This window comes from Musa acuminata, chromosome BXJ2-8 (genome assembly GCF_036884655.1).
Source record: "Musa acuminata AAA Group cultivar baxijiao chromosome BXJ2-8, Cavendish_Baxijiao_AAA, whole genome shotgun sequence".
Taxonomy (NCBI): Eukaryota; Viridiplantae; Streptophyta; class Magnoliopsida; order Zingiberales; family Musaceae; genus Musa; species Musa acuminata.
In genome coordinates, this window is record NC_088345.1 from 1,227,262 (window position 1) to 1,249,576 (window position 22,315).

At 40.8% G+C, this 22,315-nt stretch overlaps 3 protein-coding genes across 5 annotated transcripts; 1 reads left to right on the forward strand and 2 right to left on the reverse strand.

The window, feature by feature from the left end:
* Positions 1–3,640: 3,640 nt before the first annotated feature.
* On the reverse strand, positions 3,641–6,478 carry LOC135618245 (protein terminal ear1-like). Of its 2 annotated transcripts, none has more exons than XM_065119113.1 (6): positions 5,871–6,478; positions 5,464–5,629; positions 4,976–5,383; positions 4,785–4,904; positions 4,297–4,438; positions 3,641–4,225 (listed from the first exon to the last, which is right to left on the reverse strand). In XM_065119113.1, exons 1-6 carry the CDS (start codon positions 6,460–6,462, stop codon positions 3,947–3,949), a joined length of 1,707 nt encoding a protein of 568 aa, XP_064975185.1. In that variant the 5' UTR covers positions 6,463–6,478; the 3' UTR covers positions 3,641–3,946. The 2 variants fall into 2 exon arrangements, with proteins under 2 accessions (XP_064975185.1, XP_064975184.1); XM_065119112.1 differs by having other exon boundaries at positions 4,976–5,401.
* A 2,925-nt stretch (positions 6,479–9,403) lies between these two features.
* On the forward strand, positions 9,404–16,221 carry LOC135618538 (prefoldin subunit 2-like). Of its 2 annotated transcripts, XM_065119477.1 has the most exons (3): positions 9,404–9,730; positions 10,873–10,937; positions 15,552–16,221. In XM_065119477.1, exon 3 carries the CDS (start codon positions 15,557–15,559, stop codon positions 15,992–15,994), a length of 438 nt encoding a protein of 145 aa, XP_064975549.1. In that variant the 5' UTR covers positions 9,404–9,730; positions 10,873–10,937; positions 15,552–15,556; the 3' UTR covers positions 15,995–16,221. The 2 variants fall into 2 exon arrangements, with proteins under 2 accessions (XP_064975549.1, XP_064975550.1); XM_065119478.1 differs by lacking the exon at positions 10,873–10,937 and having other exon boundaries at positions 9,406–9,730.
* Positions 16,222–16,685: 464 nt separating this feature from the next.
* On the reverse strand, positions 16,686–21,506 carry LOC135618537 (E3 ubiquitin-protein ligase RGLG2-like). The gene is made up of 11 exons (XM_065119476.1): positions 20,906–21,506; positions 20,036–20,120; positions 19,810–19,950; positions 19,607–19,720; positions 19,416–19,513; positions 18,233–18,312; positions 18,000–18,105; positions 17,783–17,910; positions 17,491–17,677; positions 17,250–17,306; positions 16,686–17,099 (listed from the first exon to the last, which is right to left on the reverse strand). Exons 1-11 carry the CDS (start codon positions 21,131–21,133, stop codon positions 17,019–17,021), a joined length of 1,305 nt encoding a protein of 434 aa, XP_064975548.1. The 5' UTR covers positions 21,134–21,506; the 3' UTR covers positions 16,686–17,018.
* Between the last annotated feature and the right edge of the window lie 809 nt (positions 21,507–22,315).

A 22,315-nucleotide genomic window follows, 5' to 3' on the forward strand; every position in this document is an offset into this window, starting at 1 on the left:
AATCATCTCAAAAATTAAAATATTTAAATAATCATAATTATTGTGAGAATAATTTTTATATTATATTCATTGCTTCCTCATCATCACAAAATATCCAATTTTTTCTTATTATTCTTTTTTTCAATATATAATTATTTTTTTAATATTAAGTCCGGTATCTAACTAGTTCCTCAGTAATTCAAACAATAACTAAGTGAATTTTTTGTACTTAATTATTTTTAGCATCTCGATCTCTATACTTTTAAAAATTATAATGGGATCTTTATCTTTTATGAAAGTAAAATTCTCAGACTCTATCTCACTTTAGTTTATCACTAATCACATGTAGTATTTTCATCAGTAGAATCAGCGACGTGAGGAGAAACGAGATTAAACATTTTATTTTCATCTAATTTTTAAAAATATAGAAATTAAGATACTAAAGGTAACTAACTATAATAGAAAATAATTATAGGGGATAATATATAATTAGCCCAAGATCGATGGATCGTTATCCAATTTGATTCTAATAACCATAATACTAATATAGAATACAAGAATATATTTTAATGATCTAATATGCACGTTCCTAAGATCAACGTTGAAATCCAAAAGTGCTCAGTGCATGAGGTGGCAGGTGGAAGAGATGGTGGTTGCGTCCTATAGTAATATGTCAACAGGGCCTGTGGATGGTTGCAATTAACGTGGAAATCGAATGTCCAAATTGGGGGCGTCATGACAGGGAATTCCCACCAAGGGATGGAGCATCTTTTGGGGAATACGTTGTATTTGGAAGGTTGTGTGATCGGCACTCGTTTGACCTGATCGATTCTGAATTAAGGATTCGAATCTTTTAACGAAGTTTGCATAATCTCTGAATACAGCTATTTTGATGAGCCAATTACTTGTAAAATTTTCAACAGTAGGAAACTTCTTGGAAGCAAGTCTTTATTGTCATTTAATGACCGGTAATCGTATGATGTTAACGAACCTCTATAGTCGTGGTTGAGGTGTCAACATGGTTTAGTCTAATTCTCGATGCTCATGATTGTCGTTACAATAGGACCTTTGTCGGGTCAGATTGAGCCATAAGGAAGGGAGAGATTTCCCGACTTCACCTCTCCCAAAGCTAAGTCAATATCGAGTGGAGTTTTTGTAGAAAGGTTATCCCCCAACCTGATGTTGATCAGGGGGCTTTTATGCTTGCACTCGAGCGTCGATCGTACGTGTTCTTACGATGGTGACCGACTCATCGTGCGGTTGACTTATACATTTGTGTGATCGTCGATCGACCTGTATGGTACGACATCGTGTGGCACCGTTCTAACCTTTTCGGAGCGACCTTCGATCGTACGATACTATCTTATACGACTTCGAACGGCACAGGAAGGGGCCGCCATCGTCCCAAGTATAAGGTGATATATCTGATGCGATGCTCCATCTTAGTCCCGAGGCTCTATGTCTGTGCTAACATGGTTGTTGACCGCATCCATGAGGACAATACCAAAATATGCCCTGAGATTACTTATAAAATTTTGATGAGCCAATTACTTATAAAATTTCCAACGGTAGGAAACTTCATGGAAGCAAGTTTTTATTGTCATTTAATGACCGGTTCTGATACGACTAATTTTAATTGTATGATGTTAACGAACCTTAGCCATGGCCGAAGTGTCAGCACAGTTTAGTCTAATTCTCGATGCTCATGATTGTCGCTCCAATAGGGCCTTCGTTGTGTCAGATTGAGCCATAAGGAGGGGAGAGATTTCCTGACTTTGACCCCTCTGGAAGTTAAGTCAATATCGAGTGGGGTTTTCGTAGAAGGGTTATCCTCCAACCTGATGTTGATCAGGGGGCTTTTATGATTGCACTCAAGGGTCGATCGTACGTTTTCTTATGATGACGACCGACTCCTTGGGCAGCTGACTTATACGTTTGCGCGATCATCAATCGACCTGTATGGGATGACGTCATGTGGCACCGTTCCAAGCTTTTCGGAGCGGCCTTCGATCGTACAATGCTGTCTTATGCGACTTCGAACGACACGAGAAGGGGTCGCCATCGTCCCGAGTATGAGGTGATATATCTGATGCGATGCTCCATCTTAGTCCCGAGGCTCTATGTCCGTGCTAACATGGTTGTTGACCGCGTCCACGAGAACAATACCAGAATATGCCCTGAGATTAAATTGTTGAATTATGCATCTATCCTAAATCATGTCGGATAAACCTTGTATATAGTAAGAGGAAAACAACCGTGTGCCACTTTATCATGGTCTATTTGCATTTAGTGTCTAACCCTTTAAAATCCCAACACAAATTGATGAACCTGAGTTTATGTTTTCTGAATTTGCTAGACAATTCAATTTAAACTCAATATATCTATCATCTGATTTTTGTTATCTTTTAATTTTCATCTCATTCATACATGAAAATTCTCTCACCATTTTTTTTCTATTTATATTCAATAATATGATATTCAATCGTCTATTCCGGTCAAATAGACATATTAAGGAATTTAATGGTCTATTTCTAATATAAGCAAACCAAAATATTATATGGACTTTCTTGGCAAGCTCCACATATACCATCTCAAATTATCCACCCACTAATGTTTAGGGCAAATATAATTTTAGACAAATGTAAATAAATTTTACTCTATTACTTTTTATATAAATTGATAGTGGTAAAAGATTAAAATCTTTGGTATAATTTATTCTTAGTAATTAAAGAATAATGGGAAGATGTAGAGATGAGACAATATCGTTGTGCATTGTAATATATATATATATATATATATAATTACAAGTCAATTGGAATAGGTACATTGTACCCTATGAGCTACTCCATAGAGTAAATCGATTGTCCCTACTATATAGATCGGTCCAATCCCCTTATATAAAATTTATAATATCATTTATAGTATTTTTGACATCTCTACCAAAATATTATAATTAAATTAAATGAACTTAAAGTCCAGTATAAATCAACTCACAAAAAAAAAGAATTTTAAATATAAATCATTTTGGTTAGGAACAAGAACAATCAAATATTAAGATTTTTAATATTTTTAAATAGACTTGAAAAATAATATAATTGAGAAATTGGACTAATTCCCTGTATCAATCCTAGCGTTTCAGTTGTCTTGTCAAATCGGAGGTACCCTTTAGGTAATATAAAAAAGAGGGAAAAGTATTTTTCGAGAATTATATATATAGATATTTTGTGATAGTTTTCTCTCTCGGAAAATCGCATATATATATATATATAATTCCTTTTTTTGTTTCTATCATACTAAAATTTGCATCTAAAAGTGTCAGCTCACAAGTGAGAAGATAAGATGAGTTCATTGTAGTTTCTCGTTCTCATCACTGCTTAGAGAAAGCAAGTCACAGGAACATTTATCTGGAAGACAACCACAAAGCAGCGTAGTAGTGCGTCTTTTAAGATCGATCTTAAAAGTTGCATTGATTGGTCATGGCCTCGTGCGAAGCAATGTCAAGGAGGCCCCTCGGTTGAAGACAACATCTGAGGACTGGGCATAGCCGACCCTATGACATCAAGCTAATCTTTAAGCCTTGAGATGGAAATAAAAGGTTGAACAAGATGAACACTCGTGAAGTGGACCGTGTTGGAAGCAGAAGGTTATGGGCATATTATTATATTTGGAGGCATCAAAAGCCCCCCCAGCCAGCATCGAGTTTTGCCGGGCGGTAAACGCTGCACCGACAAGTTGGGCACAAGAAATGCCTCTTCCCAGCTCGATTGGCTCGAGGGAAATTTATCTCAAGATGATAAATGATTAATACCACTAAATCCTTGATACAGTCACTGTAGAAGCATCCCAAAGCTTAGATTCTCCATACTTCCTAATACAACATAGAGAGAGATGGCTACCAGCTCTGCGAGGAAGCGCCAGGATATCAAGGATGACTCTTGCAGAGTTTCGCTTCGCCCACCATCCTCGGTCACGCCTCGTCGCTGTCGCCGGCGCCTCCGTGATCAGGCGGCGCGTAGGTTGAGGCAGTCGTCGAGGACGCCGCGCACCGGTCGACTTCCGCCGGCGCCACTAACGCTCCATCGGCCAAGTTGTTTCCTCTTGCAGTGGCTTCACGCCCGCCGGCGACCGGGACGGGATCGGTGAGCTGCCTCCCGTCTCGTGGGGGAGAGAAGACCACCGGCATGTACTCGTCGTCGTGGCACGCGAACCTGGAGTGCCGGAAGTGCTCCATTAGAGCCTCCAAGCCCTTGCAAGACCACAAGCCCAGACGTCAGAGATTCCCGCAGCATTCACCTAGAACCTAACTAAGAGAGCAACCTGCAACCGAGCGTAGGTGATTTGGCAGATCTTTCGCGAGTTGAACACTTCCCACGGCTGCTGATGGAAGGCCTTGTAGAGTCTGAAGGCCGCCTCCGGCGACGTCAGGTTCACAAACCCGTAGCCGACGTTGCACTTGTTGCTACAGAAACACAACACCGAGATCATCGCCACATAATTTTGTATCGTGTCTTGTCCAAAAGCTGCTTTTAGGGTCCCAATTCATGTAGAAGTGTTGTTTGTGCTCTGATGGGTCATTTCAAACTCACCGCCAAATCAATCAAACGAGAACTATAGTGAGTGAGTTTCGTTCATTGCCTACTCTATGCCTGCAAAGCCTTTTGACTTCTGATTAGGGTTTGATGGGTTCTTTCAGCTTCAGCACATTTGTCAGGGTTTTACTCTGTTCTCCTCATTCCTTGTTTCTTATTATTCTTTTGATTCAAAAGAAACAATCAACTGCTGAAGCAGTTACTCATTAAACTTACTTGAAATCGATGGGAAGATAGACGAAGTCATAGGCGGAGATGGGATCATCATCTTCCTCGCCAATCTGCTCGTTGCAGTGCTTGCAGTGGTTGTCCAGCATGTTCAGAAGCAGCTTCCGACTGCACCACCAAGCCATTCATTTGTAAGAGATGAAGCATTACGAGATGAAATAAGGAAAGAGTATCCTAACCTGTACTTGTTGGGGATGTTTCTGATCATCACCGTGGTTCTGGAATCACCACGAGAGGATGGGCGTGATTCTTCCGGCTGCACTTCCTTGAAGAGAAACTTGGAATCGCCTTCTTTCTTCTGATGAGTCTTCCAACCGCTGTTCGTTCTATGATGATGCACGTTCGATGATGGTGGTGGTGATGGGTACTCGTTCTTGCTGCATTCGCTCACCCTTCTGTTCCTTCTTTCCACGATGCCCGCACTGTCGGGAGCATCGCAAGCACTGTTGTTCTTCAGCAACGCCGATGGATTCCCAACTTCTCGGAATTCTTTACCAGGAGAGGAAGACGACAGCGGCTTAGGACCGCTCCGAATCCATCGACTGGCCTTTGGGTTACCTCGCAGAAGCCTCGGAGGCAATGGAAAGCTGTTCATAAAGTAAACACTGCACCATGAATTACATGTGTGAGTGACCAAATCGAAAGAGAAAAAGGAAGGAGATGTCACCTTCTTGTTTGGCTTCCGGTTGCTCCGAATTGGAGCACCAAGCGCCTTCCATGAACCTCTTTGCCGTGGAGCTCGGAGAGGGCGCGAGCGGCGTCTCTTTTGTCGTAGAACTCCACCAGAGAGTGGTGTTGCTTCGATGTCATCACCCTCACTTCCTTCACAGCTCCTACATGCCATTAAGATAAAATCTCTCTCTCTCTTAGCCATGCAAAAACGAGTCATAAAGAAACATGGTACATATAGCAAGAAGTACAGAACGAAACAAAGGATATCTAATGATAGAATACAAGGAAGACAGCACCCAACATATATTACAGAGATCTCTTCAAGATTTGTTTCTTGTTTGATCTTTCTTGGTATCTTTGAACTGAATCGGTGAAGATATAATGGTTAGAAATCATCCATACCGAAGGCTTCAAAGATTTGTCTGAGAGCAGCGCAGGACACGGTCGGGTCCGAATTAAGCACCAAGATGGAACCCTGGTTAGGTTCGTCAAGGCCGGAGGCTGCAAACTGAGCCGAAACCGCCGGCCATCCGGTCAGTCCGCGGCCTCCCACGCCGTCGCTGAGCCATCCCCACGGACACGCAAGGTTCCCCGTGATGGTGGCGGGGAAGTGCTGCCGCGTCGCGGGGTGCTCGCGGAACGCCATCACCGCCGCCTGCGCGCTCCTCAGATCGTAGAAGTGGACGGTGACGATTCCCTGCGCTGTTAGCGCCACCGTGTCAACCGCCTGCACACCGCCGAACGGCTCCATCGCCGCCCTCACCTCCGCCTCCCCCACGTGCGGCGGCACCATGTTCAGCACCACCGCTCTACTAGCCGCCTCTGGAGGCGCTACAAGTGTCACTGCTACGGCAGGCGGCGGTTGCGGAGGAGGATGACGGTAAGGGAAGTAAAACTGCAGCGGATGGGCAACGACAGCGAACCGGCTGCTCGCCGCCGGGTGGAACTCCGCCGCCGCCGGATCGAGAAGAGTGCCCCGGGCTTCCGGCTCCATCTCCCGACCCAACGAAAACGACACGGCTCACACGCCAATACGCCGTGTCTCTCCCCCACATAAGCTTGTTCCAAATGCGTTATATAGAGTGAACCGGTACAGAATAAGCGATATATCGGGGGAGGAAAAAGGAAGGCAATTACGAGAGCAGAAAGCGGCGTTTTAATGCGGTGGCAGTATGGCGGCGCACTCCCCTCTTCAATGGGTGGATAGCGACGCCCGTCCTTTATATTCGCACCCCGACGTCGGTAAGACTGCACGCCCTCCGTGTCACGTCGGCAGGCGGAAAAACTCTTGGAAGGGGAGTTATTTATCACTAATGGGCAAAACCGTCTTTTCAATATACAAAATAACCCTTTGGGAAGGGAGATTAACGCAAAAGAAGCGAAAAGACGACAATATTAAATGACTATAGTGCCCCTGGTCTCGGGGTTGCTGCCACAGGGTTGTCTCTTCGTCTACCTTTCCTCTTTTACCATGGGGAATCCTTCTGGGCCGGCGTCTGTGGCTGTGCCTGCACATTCCTGGAGGATGCAGGAAGCAGAGCGTCAGAGAGAGAGAGAGAGGAGATAATTTGGGAGGTGAGACTGGTCGATTTTGCCTGTGATTGCTCATTTCCGAGAAGGAAAGGAAGAGGGATGATTTGTTGTACGCAGAGCCTTGAACCAATGGACAAACATGGCATTTTGCTTTGCAGGTTGGCATAGAGTGGGAGGCAGCATGAGAGAGAGAAAGATGTTAACATGATCATATTGCTTCACAATGTCAGAGAAATAAATAGCTGGAGTGCAAGATGATGGAGATCAGGGATGTGTGCATGGGATGAGACGAAATGGGGAGTGAGAATGTGTATATATATATATACATACATATATATATATATATATATATATATATACATACATATATATATATATATATATATATATATATATAATATTTTTATAATAATAATATGTTTTTATAAATTTTATATATTATAATAATATTTTAAATATAAAATATATCAAAATATTAAAAATAATAATACTTATTTATTTTATCTAGTTCAATCAAACTAAATAATTCATTATTGACTCATATCATAAAGATGAAGGGATATAAAGACACATGAAAGTGTCTTATTTGTGACAGAGACTGAGCAACGCTGCCCATGAGCATAATTGACGCCTATAATGAAGATGATGAGATAAAAATTATAGAATATATAATTCTTATAGAAAATAAACATATTTTATATGTGTCTTAAAAAGTATTATATATTTTGTTTTTTCTCAAATAGTATTCTTATTTTTTTAAAAATCATTAATTTTTTTTTCTATCAAATTTTAACTATTATATTATTTTCATTTGACTCGATTATAATATTTTTCAATAACATCTATAGTATTTTTATTAAGATATTGTAAATGACAACATGTGGCTTTGATTGTCATTACTCATAGATCATTAAAATATCATATTTTTAGGTTTATAATTAGTTTGATTGAAATTAAGAGTCCATTTTAATCAAAACATTACAATAAACCAAAAATATTATAACAAACCAAAACACTCTAATATATAGAACAATTTTCGACGGATCATTTGAATATTTTTTAAATTAAAAATATTATTTGAGAAAAATAAAAGTGGGGAGCTGATTAATTTTCTAGAAAAATGGCTCTCGTGGATCAGCAAAAAGTCGTGAATAAAAAGGTGTGGATGCATTAACATCTTAAAGTCAACGAGATGGATTAAAAGAACAAAAGTAGCAGAAGAGCTATAGACTTCAGCAAAGTTGTATCAGATGCTAACTGGGAATGGATTAAATCTGAATAATCATATGATTTTATTTCCTTCCTTTTATTATTATTATTTGAATCTATACCATTAGTTCCCTAAATGTGCAATCACATTAAATGTACAAGATTCAAGTGATGCAATAGTATATATTAATTATGGCCAAACTGCAAAATCGAACAGATTAATTTGAACTTCACAGATTGATTTTTCTTGGGATGTTTTAAGAAGATAACAAAGATGGAGAATAGGAGAGAGTAATAAATATAATAAAATTGTATTATTATTATTATTATTATTATTATCATTTAGAATTCTTTTTTTTCATTTTTTTAAATGGAAAATAACTAAAATATCGACTTCCCACATCACACCTCTTTGCTCGCCCAAACACGAGCACATGTATTACTACTACTCGCGCATCGCCATCACTTGTTCCAACTCGCAGCTCTTTTTCCTCTCTATGTCTCTCTCTCTCTCTCTCTCTCTCTGCAGCCCAATGAGAGAGAAGGGGTGTCTCTTGCTGCTCACTGAGGTGGTGCAGCTGCAGATGCAGGGCTTGTGGACCAGCTTGCCATCTCCTCACCGATGCTGCCATGCAGTCTTTCGAAACCCAGGAGATGGCCAGCAGTTGATCCTCCATCCTGCATCTTTGTCTGCTCTTAAAGATTCAAAAGAAATGTCCTCTCTCTCTCTCTCTCTCTCTCTCTCACTCGTATATTAGGTAGGAAAAAGAAGTGCAGCTACCGTGGCCTTTGTCCAGGGAGTAGCTGACAGTACTAGCTGGACCCACATTTATCAAAACATTCCATCCATGTCTTTCTACATGTGGTGACTCCATCAAGAAGCATACAGGCACTTCTCTTTCTCTCCCTTCTTATGTACATATGTATATTCTATAGCAATAGCATGTCGGCAGAGCTTTTGTCACTCGAAAGATGAGAGCAAGTCAGTGCTGCTTGTCATGGCATGGGGTGTCCGTTTCTGATATCCTAGACTTTGCTTGCCTTTGTTGGGAAGTGCTGTTTGCCACCATCTGTTGCTTGCTTGCTCGCTTGGAATAAGGAGGCTGTGGCGGCCTCACTTGGGTTTGAGGAGTCTGTTGTGATCGGTGCCGGACAACCAGTCGATCCATCACGATTGCTGCTGCCACCGGTGGTGTGATGATGGTCGACAAGTTTGGAGTGGGCCTCCGGCCGAGGCGCTCGCCTGGCCCAATTTGAATCTTAACTGAAATCGACTCAACTCGAGTTGAACCCAAATGTTATAATCGGTTCAACCAAGCCGAATTGAGCTAAACCCAACAACATCCACTCCCCGCCCCTGGCGCCAGCGCGGCGCCCGCATCAACCCTAGTCTCCCGATCGCTCGCTCCTCGTCGCCGTCGCCGATTCCTGCCGGTCCTCCCCTCATCCGTCCAGTGGTGGCCGTACATCCTCATCCGTGCTTCTCCCGACTTCGGCATCCGCCTCCTCTTCGATCCAAGGTGAAATCCTCTCCTTCTCCCATCGCCGTTTTGCTTGCCCACATCCTTCTCTTCGGATGCTGTTGCGCTGCGTTTTTAGTTGAATATATCCGATCATTCGGTGGTCTTTTTCTACATCATCGTGTGTTACAAAGTCGGGGTCTTGCAACCGTTTGGCATGTTGTTTGGAATTAGATGTAGATTTGTGATTTGTTAGTGTCGATCTCATAATCGATAAACCGTCTACTTGAATTCTGCTTTCAAACACAAAATCCAACCAAGCGAAGCTTTCGATAGTTAATATTTCAATATTTTGATGTATAAATGGCAAGGGATTGTTTGGCATTTTTCAGTGGCTTGAATATCTGGTTTCTTCGTTGTTGTTAATCTATAGGTTATGTTGGTCAGAACCATCCCTTAGAGCAGAGTGGAATATTGTTTTCTCTTTTCGAGAAAGAAACTAACTTTAGGGATCAATCATCATTTTTGGGCTTTAGGGCAGTTTATGGTTTGTTTATTATGATGGGAGCGATCATGCAATCATCACCTGATGGTTTTGTCCCAGCAATTAGGTGAAAGGCGAAATGGAATTTACATTAGCAAAATATCACGGCTCTTGATCTTTTTTTTCTTTTTGCAAAGGGTAAGTGACGAAGGTAGATTTTGATCCCTGGACCTTTACAAAATCTTTACTAACAAAGCTAGCTAACATATTAAAAAAATATGTCGGATAAGGTCTTGTACCCTCAACTTTTTGGTAATTGGGTCTGGTATACCACCACCAGACCATTGTTTTTGGTGGGACTCTTGATGTTGAATAAAACCCTAGCTCAAATCCCCATGTTTTGGCCTCTTCTGACTAGTCATGACCAGCTTGATTGTCATAAACATATACGTTCACAAGTGACTTAATTCAGTTTGAGGATCTAACCATAATGGTTCAAGCTGTTAGAAAGGCTAATTTATTTGGTCCGTTTGACCCCAGTTTTGGGTCTCAGGAATCAATTTGCTTGATCGGTGTTGCCGGTATGGGTGATGAATACAGAAACTTTAAGAGAATTGCCATCAGACTGTACACTTGGGTTTCAAACATTTTATGATAGTGTTCCATTTACTGTTTGAAGCCGTCATGCATATATATTGATTACTATGTTTATCTAAAGGTATCCCTTTGCTCCAAAACCTTGATTGGTATATTTGAAGAGCAGAAAGGTCACCTGACATTCAGGTACTTGACCCCCACTATCTCCAACTACTGTTGATTATGATGTGTCAATTGCATTAATATTTCCTTGGCAGTTCTTTTCCCTCTAATCGTTTCAGGATAACTTGTTCAATAAGGTTGAATTTCTTTTAAGCAAAATGAGCTTCTGACAAGTATGATTTAATGCCTTTGAGCCTTTAAGGAGTTGCAATTAATTTTTGAGATTTGTTATCGTTCAGAATGAATCTACTGCATTTTGTGAGAATACATTCATAACCTCATATCCCCTCTGCTTGTGTTGTAGGCATTTTTCCATTTATAACATGTTAACCAATCAGAATTCTAATAGAAAAGTAGTAACTAACAAAAGAAAGGTTCTTACGAATTAAATACTTCTGTAAATACTAATCATAACAAATAGCTGTTTTAAGGTGTTTCTTGATTGGTGATATATTTCAGTTCTGTTCTATGTGGTTCTTTTCTTTCTCAAGGACTTGGGACCATGGCATGGCTTCTTGTTCCTTCGTCCATCCTTTGTTGACATTATGTATATCATCTCTACAGAGAAATGTGATCAACACATGTAAACAAAACTATATCCAAATGATTTGTTTTCTTTTGATTGTAACAAATGAAAATGAGAAATTCATGGGCGATCAGTACCCCAAAGCAGACAGATTCATTTAATTATCAACTAATTTGTGTTTCGACCTGCACATTATATCATGACTGTCAACCCTAAATCAAGTCATTTAATGTCATCACCAACATAACTTGTGAATATCATGTGTTTTTATGAGAAATCACATCTCATTAGGAATTTAAACATCTCCCTTCTGCATAGGTTCTATTACTGAATAATTGTTCAACTATTAATCATAGCCAATTACAGTACATGTCTTTCATTAAACACATGCATTAGTAAAAATCAATGATCGCTGTTTCGCTCGGACCGGTACGAAACGGGTGGCACATACTGGTTCGAGCGCTAATCGATACGCGGACCCACCCCGGTCTGGTCTGCCATATAAAAGGGAAGTGGGAAACCTTAAATCCCACTTCCGCCCCACCTTCGCTTCCCACGAGATCGATGCTGCAACTGTGACTTCTCATCGCTACGACCTCTGCTTGCCCCAATAGATGCTGCACTCTGCCACATAACCAATTCTAGGATTGATGCTTCTCACATAGGCAGTTACCCGTGACCCCCGCTTGCCGTGACCTCGTTGCACATCGCCCTAATCACTTCTCATGTATGTCTCTTCTTCTCTTCCTCCTTCCTCCTCAGTCGCTTCCTTTTCTTCCTCCTCCCTCCATCGTCCCTTCCTCTTCTCCCTCTTTTTCTTCCTCGTTGAAACATCGTTACATACCATAATATACCTTTTGTCGATACACCGGTACAAACTAATACGTACTAGCCCAACAAATCTCCAAGACGGGTCCGGTACCAGAAATGGTGAACCCTCGTCAATGATTGTCGTTTCGCCTAGACCGGAATGAAATGGGTGGCACATATCGGTCCGAGTGCTGATTGATACACATACCCACTTTGGTCCAGTCCAAAAGTGGGAAACCCTAAATCTGACTTTTGCACCGCCTTCGCCTCTCATGCGATCCATGCTGCAATCGCGACTTATCACTGTTATGACCTCTGCTTGCCGCGATGGACGTTGCACACTATCATGCAATCGACACTTCTCACGCAGATTATCGACGACCTTCGCTTGTTGCGACTGATGTTGCACATCGCCACACACGATCTTTGCCCTAATCACTTCTCAGGTATGCCTCTTCTCTTCTTCCTCCTTCGCCGCTTCCTCTTCTTCCCTCTTCCTTCTTTCTCCACCGTCCCTTCCTCTTCACCCTCTTTTTCTTTCTCTTCGAAACATCGGTACTTACTAGTGTTCTGTATGTTAGTACATCCGTACATACTTGTATGTATTAGCCTGACAAATCTCTAAGATGGGTTTGATACCCAAAATAGCGAACCCTGGTCAATGATCGTTGTTTCACCCGGATCGATACAAAATGGGCGACACATACCAGTTCGAGCACTGACCGATATACGGATCCACCCTGGTCTGGTTCACGATATAAAAGGAAAGTGGGAAACCCTAAATTCCACTTTCGTACCACCTCCGCTTCTCACACGATCGATGCTGCGACTACGATTTCTCACCGCTACGAACTCTACTTGCCACGATAGGTGCTACACACCACCATGCGACCAATGCTACGATCGACGCTTCTCACATAGATGGCTATTGGTGACCTCCGCTTGTCGCGACTTCGTTGCACACCGCCACGCAAGATATTGCCCTAATCACTTCTCAATTACTTCTTAGGTATGTCTCTTCTCCTCTTCATCCTTCCTTCTTCCTCCTCCTACGCAGCTTCCTCTTCTTTCATCTTTCTTCTTCCTCCATCGTCCCTTCCTCTTCTCCCTCTTTTTTTTCCTCTCTAAAACACCGGTACTTACTGGTGTACTGTGTGTCAGTATGCTAGTACATATTGTTATGTACCGGCCCAACAAATCTCCAAGACAGGTCCGATACTTGAAATGGTGAACCCTCGTAAAAATGTTCAGGCTTAACATCAACAATTCACTTGAATGGTTAAGCTGCTGAAAGAACAACATATAAATGCTTTTGTAATCTCTGCATGAAGTTGGTTGGTGGATTATACATGCATGATTTTGAAAAGGCATCTTGAATACTACTTGCTGCCTTGACAATATTTCTTTCTGATGTTACACTTTGTGACATCAAGTTAAAAAGATCTGTTCATATATACACATACTTCCATCTTATTTTTCCAATTTGTTTGCTCAAAATATTCTCATTTTCCCATATGAGTATGTATGGTGTTGGATGGTCTAGATTTGTTTGTAACGAATTGCATCCATAATCTTTTTGAGGGGTATAATGAGAAAACGACAATGTATCCACTTGGCAACCAACAAGAATTGATTTGGAACAGTGATGTAAAAAGCGCTAGGCGCCAAGGTCCAAAAACGCCCAAGGCGCTAGGCGCTCGCCCGAGCGAAGCGAGGCGCTAAAATATAAAAATATATAATATAATTAATAAATATAATTATTTAAAATTTTAAATAAAAAATATGCTATTAAATTAAGAAAATCTAAGATACAAAATCACAATGTCACATTAACAAAAAGTTTCAAAATTCAAAATAATAAAATTTTACATCAAAATAAAAATTAACAACATTAAAATCAAAATAATATATTATTAATCTATTAACAGTATTGAAAATTAATCATTTCAAAATTCAAATAAACTTAATATTAAGAGTATACTGTATACTGAGCCTGACGGAGAAACGAGGAAGCAGCGGCGAGCAGCGGCAGCGGGAAAGGGAAAGGGAGCGGGAGGCGCGAGCAGCGGGAGGGCTCGCGGGAGTCGCAAGCAGCGGGAAGGCTCGCGGGAGGCGCGAGCAGCGGGAAGGCTCGTTGGAGGCGCGAGCAGCGGGAAGGCTCGTGGGAGGTGCAAGCAGCTGAAGGGCTCGAGGGAGGCGCGAGCAGCGACAGCGACGAGCAACGGTAGCGGGAGCAGGAGCGACGAGCAGCGAGATTGGAAGCGGCAGCGGCAGCGGGAGGCGCGAGCAGCGGGAAGGCTCGCGGGAGGCGCGAGCAGCGACAGTGGGAGCAGGAGCGACGAGCAGCGAGATTAGGAGCGGCAGCGGCAGCGGGTTAGGGTTGGGTAAGGGTTATATCGGTTTAGTTGGTTCGATTGAACCAACTAACAACCGAACCAGACCTAAAATCCTGGTTCAGTCACTTGGTTTACCTAGGCGCTCGCCCGAAGTGCCCAGCGCCTGGGCTCGGGCGAGCGCCCAGGCGGCGCCTGTTTGAAGCGCGCCGCCTGGGACATTAGCGAGGCGCTCGGGCCTCGCTTCGCCTCGCCCGAGCGCCTAGGCGAGCGCTCGAGCGCCTCTTTCAATCACTGATTTGGAATATATGGTATGATTACAACTTATCATTTCTATATATGTGGTTTGTATATTGAGATTGCATGGAGACAATGTGAGATTCAACCATAGCCTGCAGTATTCATTCTTCTGTTCTATTATCAGCTTTATAAATCCCATATTTATCTAGTGCCTCTTCTATTTCAATCCTCAACTACTTCTCATCTTCCCAATATGTTCCACCTGACCATAGTGGACAATTAATGTTGCCGCCCTCTATCTCCCCAATCAAGAATCAGACCAGTTCATACTCTTACTTCTTTGGACTTTCTTTGTCTCAGTTGGACTGCAACAGGCAGTCACATTTGCCACCGGCAGCCTCTTCTTCATTCATATTGCCAAGAGAGGCCACCATCCCCAATCATGGACCATATTCGTTAAGTCTGATATCTTGGTCCTTAAATTGGTTGCAATTGGAAGAAGACAGATAGGATAAGTATGAGATTACCTTTTTACTTTCCATGAATGATCAATCACTCGAGTGAATAAATTGGTTACTGCGAGTTAAGTTTCATCCATTGTTATCTTGATAATTGTGGAGAAAATGAGGTTACCACATGAACAATGTGCGAGTAGATGTACCATGGCAAATGCCAAATGATTCCAGCTTTATGTATTTTCACCTTATATAACCTGCGATGCATTTTCAGGAACAATGGCCAGCAAAATTAGCAGTGACAGTCGGGAGCCGATGAATGAGCAAATAATTTTAAACACGTATGGAAACATGCGCTCAGAAATTAACCAGATCTACTCAAAGATCACTGAGTTAGAGATGGAAGTCAGTGAGCACTCTCTTGTAATCGGTGCCATACAACCACTTGATCCATCACGTCGCTGCTACCGAATGGTCAGTGGTGTGCTGGTCGAGAGGACGATCAAGGACGTCCTGCCTGCTGTGCAGCGCAACAAGGAAGGTCTCGAGGAGGTCATTGCTCGCCTCAATGAGGCATTGGAGAGGAAGAAGAAGGAGATTTCAGAGTTTGAATTGAAGTATAAGATCAAGATAAAGAAAGCCGACAGTGAGACCAAGGAGGACACCAACCAAAAAGAAGGTTCTGCGCAGGGGGTTCTTGTAGGCCCTGCAAGCTAATAAAAGTTGCTAGGAAATGGTGTTTTCCTTGGCTTTTTAAATCTGGTTTATATTTTTCTAGACAGAAAACATGATCTTATGAAGTTTCCTGTTGCATGCATGTCCTGATGAGCTGTAGTAGAATTTGATGGAACGAACCACTGAAATCCGATGATGGTATTGTAGTTATTCACGAGTTGTTCTTTGCTTGTGTGCAAGTAAAGCCATTAATCTATGCATTGATCTGATGTCTCGTCTTGGTTCTTGGCTGTTTGTACTTTCTATCAGCTAAAATTCTAGGAGGATTTGGCTTGTTCAAGGTTCTGTTGGAACTCCTTTTCGAGGAGTTCATATTTAGGTTAGGTTGGCTTGCTCACATGACCTCTAATGCTTTGGTTTAGCGTGTGCGATTGGGTAGATTCGTCATGGTATCCGAATCAAACCAACTGTTGAGAAACACGTAACAATTCACAAGCAATTTCGAGGCTTCTAATAATCATAACAAGAAAATACAAAAGAAGTAAGAAAAAACCAGGAGATCTTTCGATTAGATAGACAACAATTTAATTGCCAAGTCAAAAAAGGTTACGAGTGACACCCCACCAAGACGCAAAAAAAAAAAAAAAAATCATTAAAGTTAAAATGCAGTTGATAATTCCATTTGGCACCTGTTAGGTTCCCCCAATACAGTCCACATTAGCAAATCTTGAGATGTATCAATTGAATGATAACTATTGCATTGAATCAGTTGACAGCTAAATGGCTACAACATATTACACAATGAATTCATCAAAATCTTGTAGTACAAGCACCCATTAACCACATGAACATTTATGAATCCAGGCTAACTATGATAACAATTAACTTTTAAAAGAAAAAAATCTATTAGAACCAAGTCCAGCAATGCAAACAAAACACCAACGGCCTTGGCGGAGGAGGAGGACGAGCATATGTGCAATTGTACAACTGACAGATCTCCAAGCATTCATAATCCAGATGCATTCATTAAGCCCGGAGGACATTGTTTTCAGATATGGCTGGCACCTCAATAGAGCTTTATCCTTGTATGGATTTCCCTACGACAGATAGGGCATGTCTGAAGACTAGGACCACAGTCAGAACATGTCTGCATGACGAGAAAGCAATCGCCCACACACACAAAAAAAAGGGAACAAATTAGTCAAAAGAGAAGTTGAGCTTGTAATTTGCTCGAGATGCTTGGATGTACAATAGATGTCTGTGGTGAGAAGATAAAAGCAGGGTTAGAAATGGTTACCAGGTGCCCACAGCCAAAAGCCATATCTCTTGGATTGGTGAGACAAATAAGGCAAACCTGCCAAAAACACAAGATCATGACTGACAGTGCTTAAGAGAATGTAACTGGAGCTAGCTGTGAAATTTTGACAATGTAGAAGACTTTGATCATACACCAGATAATGAGATGTGATTTAATAACACATGGAAGATCAATGGACTAAGGAGGGAACAAAACTGAAAAGTTCTTCATATAGTTTTACCTGATCTTCAAATGAAGAACTTGGTGCAGAAGGATGTTCGCTAGATGCTGTTTCATAACCAGGGTAAGGTGGTGCACTCTGCTGGAAAGTTGTTGACTTGTAATTAGTATATCCAACAGAAGGAGCATGATGATTTCCAGTAGGTGGAGGGAGAGCGATTGTTTGTGGAGACTTTCCAGATCGGCGACTGCATGATCATGGGAGGAATCAGAACGTACCAAAAAAAGAAGATATCATTGTGGCTGAAAAAAATCAGAAGTAATAGAAAGATTAAGATGGTCAGCAACCATACCCCAAAATCCCCATTTCTATTGTGGCTTTATATTGTGAAGGTATTTCCATCAATGCTTCAAGAGCAAATAGTGCCTCTTTTCTTGTCTGCGGTATATTCTTTGACATAATCTCGGTAAAATTTACAAACTATAGGCCAATGCAGATTCACAAAATTAAGAGCTGCATCACACAAAGGTAGGAGCTGCTGCAAAAATTTGAATCCAAATTTACCAAACCTGGAAATTATCGAAGGAACGGGCAGGAATGTTATCATCAAATTCTTTCATCATGTCCCAAGGGCCATCTCCAACTCCAACTAAAATTATTGACAATGGGAATTCGCTGCAACAGAAGAAGTAAGAAAATGCCAGTTTTTCAGTTTGAAAAGAAGCCAATATGTAATGATAATTTTCAAGACAAACATTTAACAATCATTTTAATGCCACATATAAAGAGTAATACAACTTACCTAGCTTTAACAATAGCATCAACAGTCTTCTGTTCTTGGGAGCTTAAATGACCAAATTGAGTATCCACACTCCTTGTAACCTGTACAACCCAATATTTTAAGGATAAGCTGATCATTTTGACATAACCCCATAAATTGTTCCAAACATGAAAGGTCATTCCATTACTGCTAAGGAAATATCATTGAATTACTCCAGCGGCAAGTCAAATGGTGTTCTCAAATTCTGTCCAGGGATATAACAATGGGAAGTTGCTTATTCAAAGACTTGCACAGAATCAATGAGGGTTTAACCATGCCTGATGTGGATTATGACAGAACTAAGTAAAGGCCGGTCTATTGTTTTGCTACCTAGCAATGTGGTAAAATAAAGGTGAGTTGAGGTTTATAGTAGAAAATTTTTTACGTCTTTGTTAACACATGGAACCCAACATATTAGCATCCAGTTCTAATAAGCTTTCCTGCACGCTTATTTCTTGAACTTAAATAGATGATGCAGCAGAGATGATGCAGCAGAAATTTTAACAAATGATGAAGACATTTCTATTTCTCAAAAATTTTATTTCTACTTCTTGAAAGTCAAGGGAATACATGTTCGATACATCTTTGTTATAATACTATCCAAGTTCATTGAGATCATTAATCAGTTCCCATGCATGTATGCCTAACACTGACAAGCAAGAATCGAGCCTTGAGATCGTTGCAAGTTCTCCAGGATCCTTATTTTACTGCATAGCACTCCTTTGTTCTGCTGCTAAAAGACTTAATTCTATTGACTATGGAACCATGATCAAGAAATCTCAAAAGGAATGAATACCCATATTTGGTGTCTATTGTCAAGCAAACATCATCTCTGTACACAGACATGCACATGTACATGTGTTGTGTGTTATGTATGTACGAATGCATACTGGAACGTCTATCAGCAGGAGATATAGACATTAATATAGTCCAAGAATAATTCCTGTCATTCCAAAGCTAGTTCTCATTTTTCTGCTGCCTTCTTGATAAATATATAAGTCAACAAACTTCCGTCAAAAACAATGACTATGGTTAATCATCAACAATTGGTTCCTGCTATTAATGTCCTTTACAAGGGTCTGCTAAAATATTTAATAACATCATAACTTATCTAATTGTTTTACATCATGAAATATAGGCTGTCCTAAAATCAAGGGAAATATACCTGCCCATCAGCAATTATCAGTAAAACATGGTACTGTCCACCACTCTGTTCCACAATGGTCATAGCCATCTCAATAATTGGTGCAAAAGAGGTTGGACCTGAAGGTAGTAAAAAAAAAAAGGATCCACTAAATAAGTGAAAATATTAATCACTGATTAAGCCAAACAGAAAAGCAACAGAATTACAAATACCAGCCAATCGCAAATGGGGAAGAAGCTCTCTGTATTGCACCAGAGTGTCTTGAAACCCATTACATGGTCTCCCATCCGGACAAAAACTAAAGACGTCTCGGTCATGTGTGGATGCTGACAAAAGAAAAATATTTAACACCTTAAAGAACACAAAACAACCCATGGTATGTCTATGGAAATACCTAATGGCAAATAATATTTACCATCTCCAAACCCAAAACAAGGGATCAAATTGTCTTCATCAAATGCTGATAATGTTCGTCCGATGATGGAAATCGCTTGTTCATAAGGATTTGGTGTATCGCCGATATGATGCAAGCTGCGACCTCCAAATGAAAATTTACCTGGCCGCCACATTCACTTTTAATTAAGTTTCACACCTAAATAAGTGATGAACTCACACGTCCATAATCAGCATGATACACTAACCTGTCCACTCATTGCTCTTTGTCAAATCAATACCGACAATTAGATTTGAAGACTCGAGGCCAGCCTGTGCAAGAGCTTCAGTGACCTGCACAAAGAACATTTTATTCCAAATAAAAAATCAAGGGAAGAGATTATCCACACACCAATATTCAACAACATACAGTAAGCAGTCTGCAACCACCATCAAACATCATAGTGCAACACTTGAATTTAAGCTACCTCTTATAGTGAAAGTTCCATTTGGGTTCATTTAGCTTTATTTTCTATGTTAGAAAACATACAAATGAGGTGATTTAATCAAAATGGACATGGCTCATCGCCAAGGGTCAACTAGGCTATAGGGCAAATATTTGACTCCTTAAGTACTTTAATTCACCACCTTTTCTTTTCAAGCTAATTGTTATGCCTACTAAGAAAAAAAAGGATCCAACTTGGAGGTAAATTCAAGCCCTAACATGTGCACGATTTGCATGCATAGCGCACCTCCTTGTGTGCTTTATATATCTTGCGTAGTGTTTTCTAAACCCCTTGCGGACTATGGTGGCCTTTCATGGACAAGGGTTTATAAAATAGTATTAATGACCTGCGCACCTAATATTTATTGAAAAAAAGACATTAGATATAGATAACTCCAACAAACAAGGTAAAAAATTTGGTCAACTGATTGCTGGTCACAATGGCTGTCCCTTAAGCGGAAGTGCACGACCAGAGGACATGCCATGATCACCTATCTTTTTCTTGAGACCAACCTACAGAAAGGAAGGTATCACCAAGCTTTCATTGCGCCCGGTGGAGCACCTGTCATCGTGACAGTCCAAGGAGGAAAAAGAAAACTATGAGAAGCACAATTTCATGAACCCTAGAAAATACCTGTTCCAAAGTATGGTAATTGTCGCTTATCCTCGAATACCTCCTATCAATCGTCGGCCTCGGCCGCGAACCAGGCGGCGGATACGATTCAGAAGGAGGATCATACGTCTGAGGCGGTGGAGGGTAACTCCGATACTCTGGCACCTCGCGGGAGTAGCCACGTCGATCCCAGTCCTGGAACGATCCCCTCTCCCGCTCTTCCGAGTCTCTCGAGCTTCCAGCCCCCATCGGAACTCTCAAGAAAAGAAAGGTCCACGTAGGCCTTCGGAATCCACCAGAGACGATTAAGACCGAGAACAGGGGCGGATCTTGCAGATTAAGAAGGGTCAGATCCGGCGGGAAGGTTCGGAGTACGGAGGATGACGGTGACGGGAGAAGACCAAGTAGGAGACGCAAAGGGAGCCGTCGCGTGTGAATGATGCGGGCGCGAGAGAGAGAGGGCGCGCTTGGACTACAAGGAACGCGCTCGCCCGTGCGTGTGGTGCAGATGATGAATTGGGTCACGAGGAGGAAGAGGCAGAAGAGGGAGAAGGGAGATTGAGGCGGGGAATTAGGCGATCGCTAATCTGGCCGCGGCCACCCCCGTGAGAGATAGAGAGAGGCGGTTGGGGAAAACGACGCAGACACTGACGTGGCGTGTTCGTCTCTCCAATCTGTCATGCCGTCGCTTATTTGTTTGCCTCCGGAGAATAATATTAAAATATTAAAAATGGGATTTAGGTGAAATATAGCGCAAAAAAGTCTTAATTTTTAACTCTCTCTCTCACACATCCCTATTTTGATTTTTTTTTTTGCAAAAAAGAATAGTTACTATTTTGAGATGGAGAAAAATACCATCAACTATTAATTCTTTTTCTCATTTCCCTCCCTTTAGAGTCAAATCCGGATCAAACGTGGCATTGCATCGGCCGGTCCCAAATTAATAACAGTCAACAAAATTAAATAACATTAAATATATTTTTAAATATTAGAAACATGACTTTGCGTCGGCTAGTCAAAAATTAATAATATTAATATTATATCAATAAATATATAAAATATAAATAACATTAAATATATTTTTAAATATTAGAAACATGACTTTGCGTTGACTAGTCAAAAATTAATATTATTAATATGTATTTTACTATATTAATAAATATATAATATAATAATAATAAAACTAAAACTAAAGTATTATAAAAATAAAAATAAATAAAATAAAGTTATTGTATATTGAGAGAAAACATAATGTGGTGATATTATTTGTTTATTTTAGATGAATAACAATAAAGTCATTAAATAAATCAATAAATGTTAAATATTAATTATAAAAAATTTAAAATTTTAAAGATCTTATAAATAATTATAAAATTTAAATGATCATTTTTTATATTTTTTATAGTGCTCGGAGTCTATCACATTGAACTA

Coding starts and splice junctions, on each gene's coding strand:
- LOC135618245 (XM_065119112.1), bottom strand. CDS start 6,462: ATGGAGCCGGAAGCCCGGGGCACTCTTCTCGATCCGGCGGCGGCGGAG. Junction 5,630..5,870: donor ACAAATCTTTGAAGCCTTCG/GTATGGATGATT, acceptor AATGGCATGTAG/GAGCTGTGAAGGAAGTGAGG. Junction 4,905..4,975: donor AACATCCCCAACAAGTACAG/GTTAGGATACTC, acceptor TTGGTGGTGCAG/TCGGAAGCTGCTTCTGAACA.
- LOC135618538 (XM_065119477.1), top strand. CDS start 15,557: ATGGCCAGCAAAATTAGCAGTGACAGTCGGGAGCCGATGAATGAGCAA.
- LOC135618537 (XM_065119476.1), bottom strand. CDS start 21,133: ATGGGGGCTGGAAGCTCGAGAGACTCGGAAGAGCGGGAGAGGGGATCG. Junction 18,313..19,415: donor TGATAATTGCTGATGGGCAG/GTATATTTCCCT, acceptor TGGGTTGTACAG/GTTACAAGGAGTGTGGATAC. Junction 17,307..17,490: donor GTTCTTCATTTGAAGATCAG/GTAAAACTATAT, acceptor TGTTTTTGGCAG/GTTTGCCTTATTTGTCTCAC.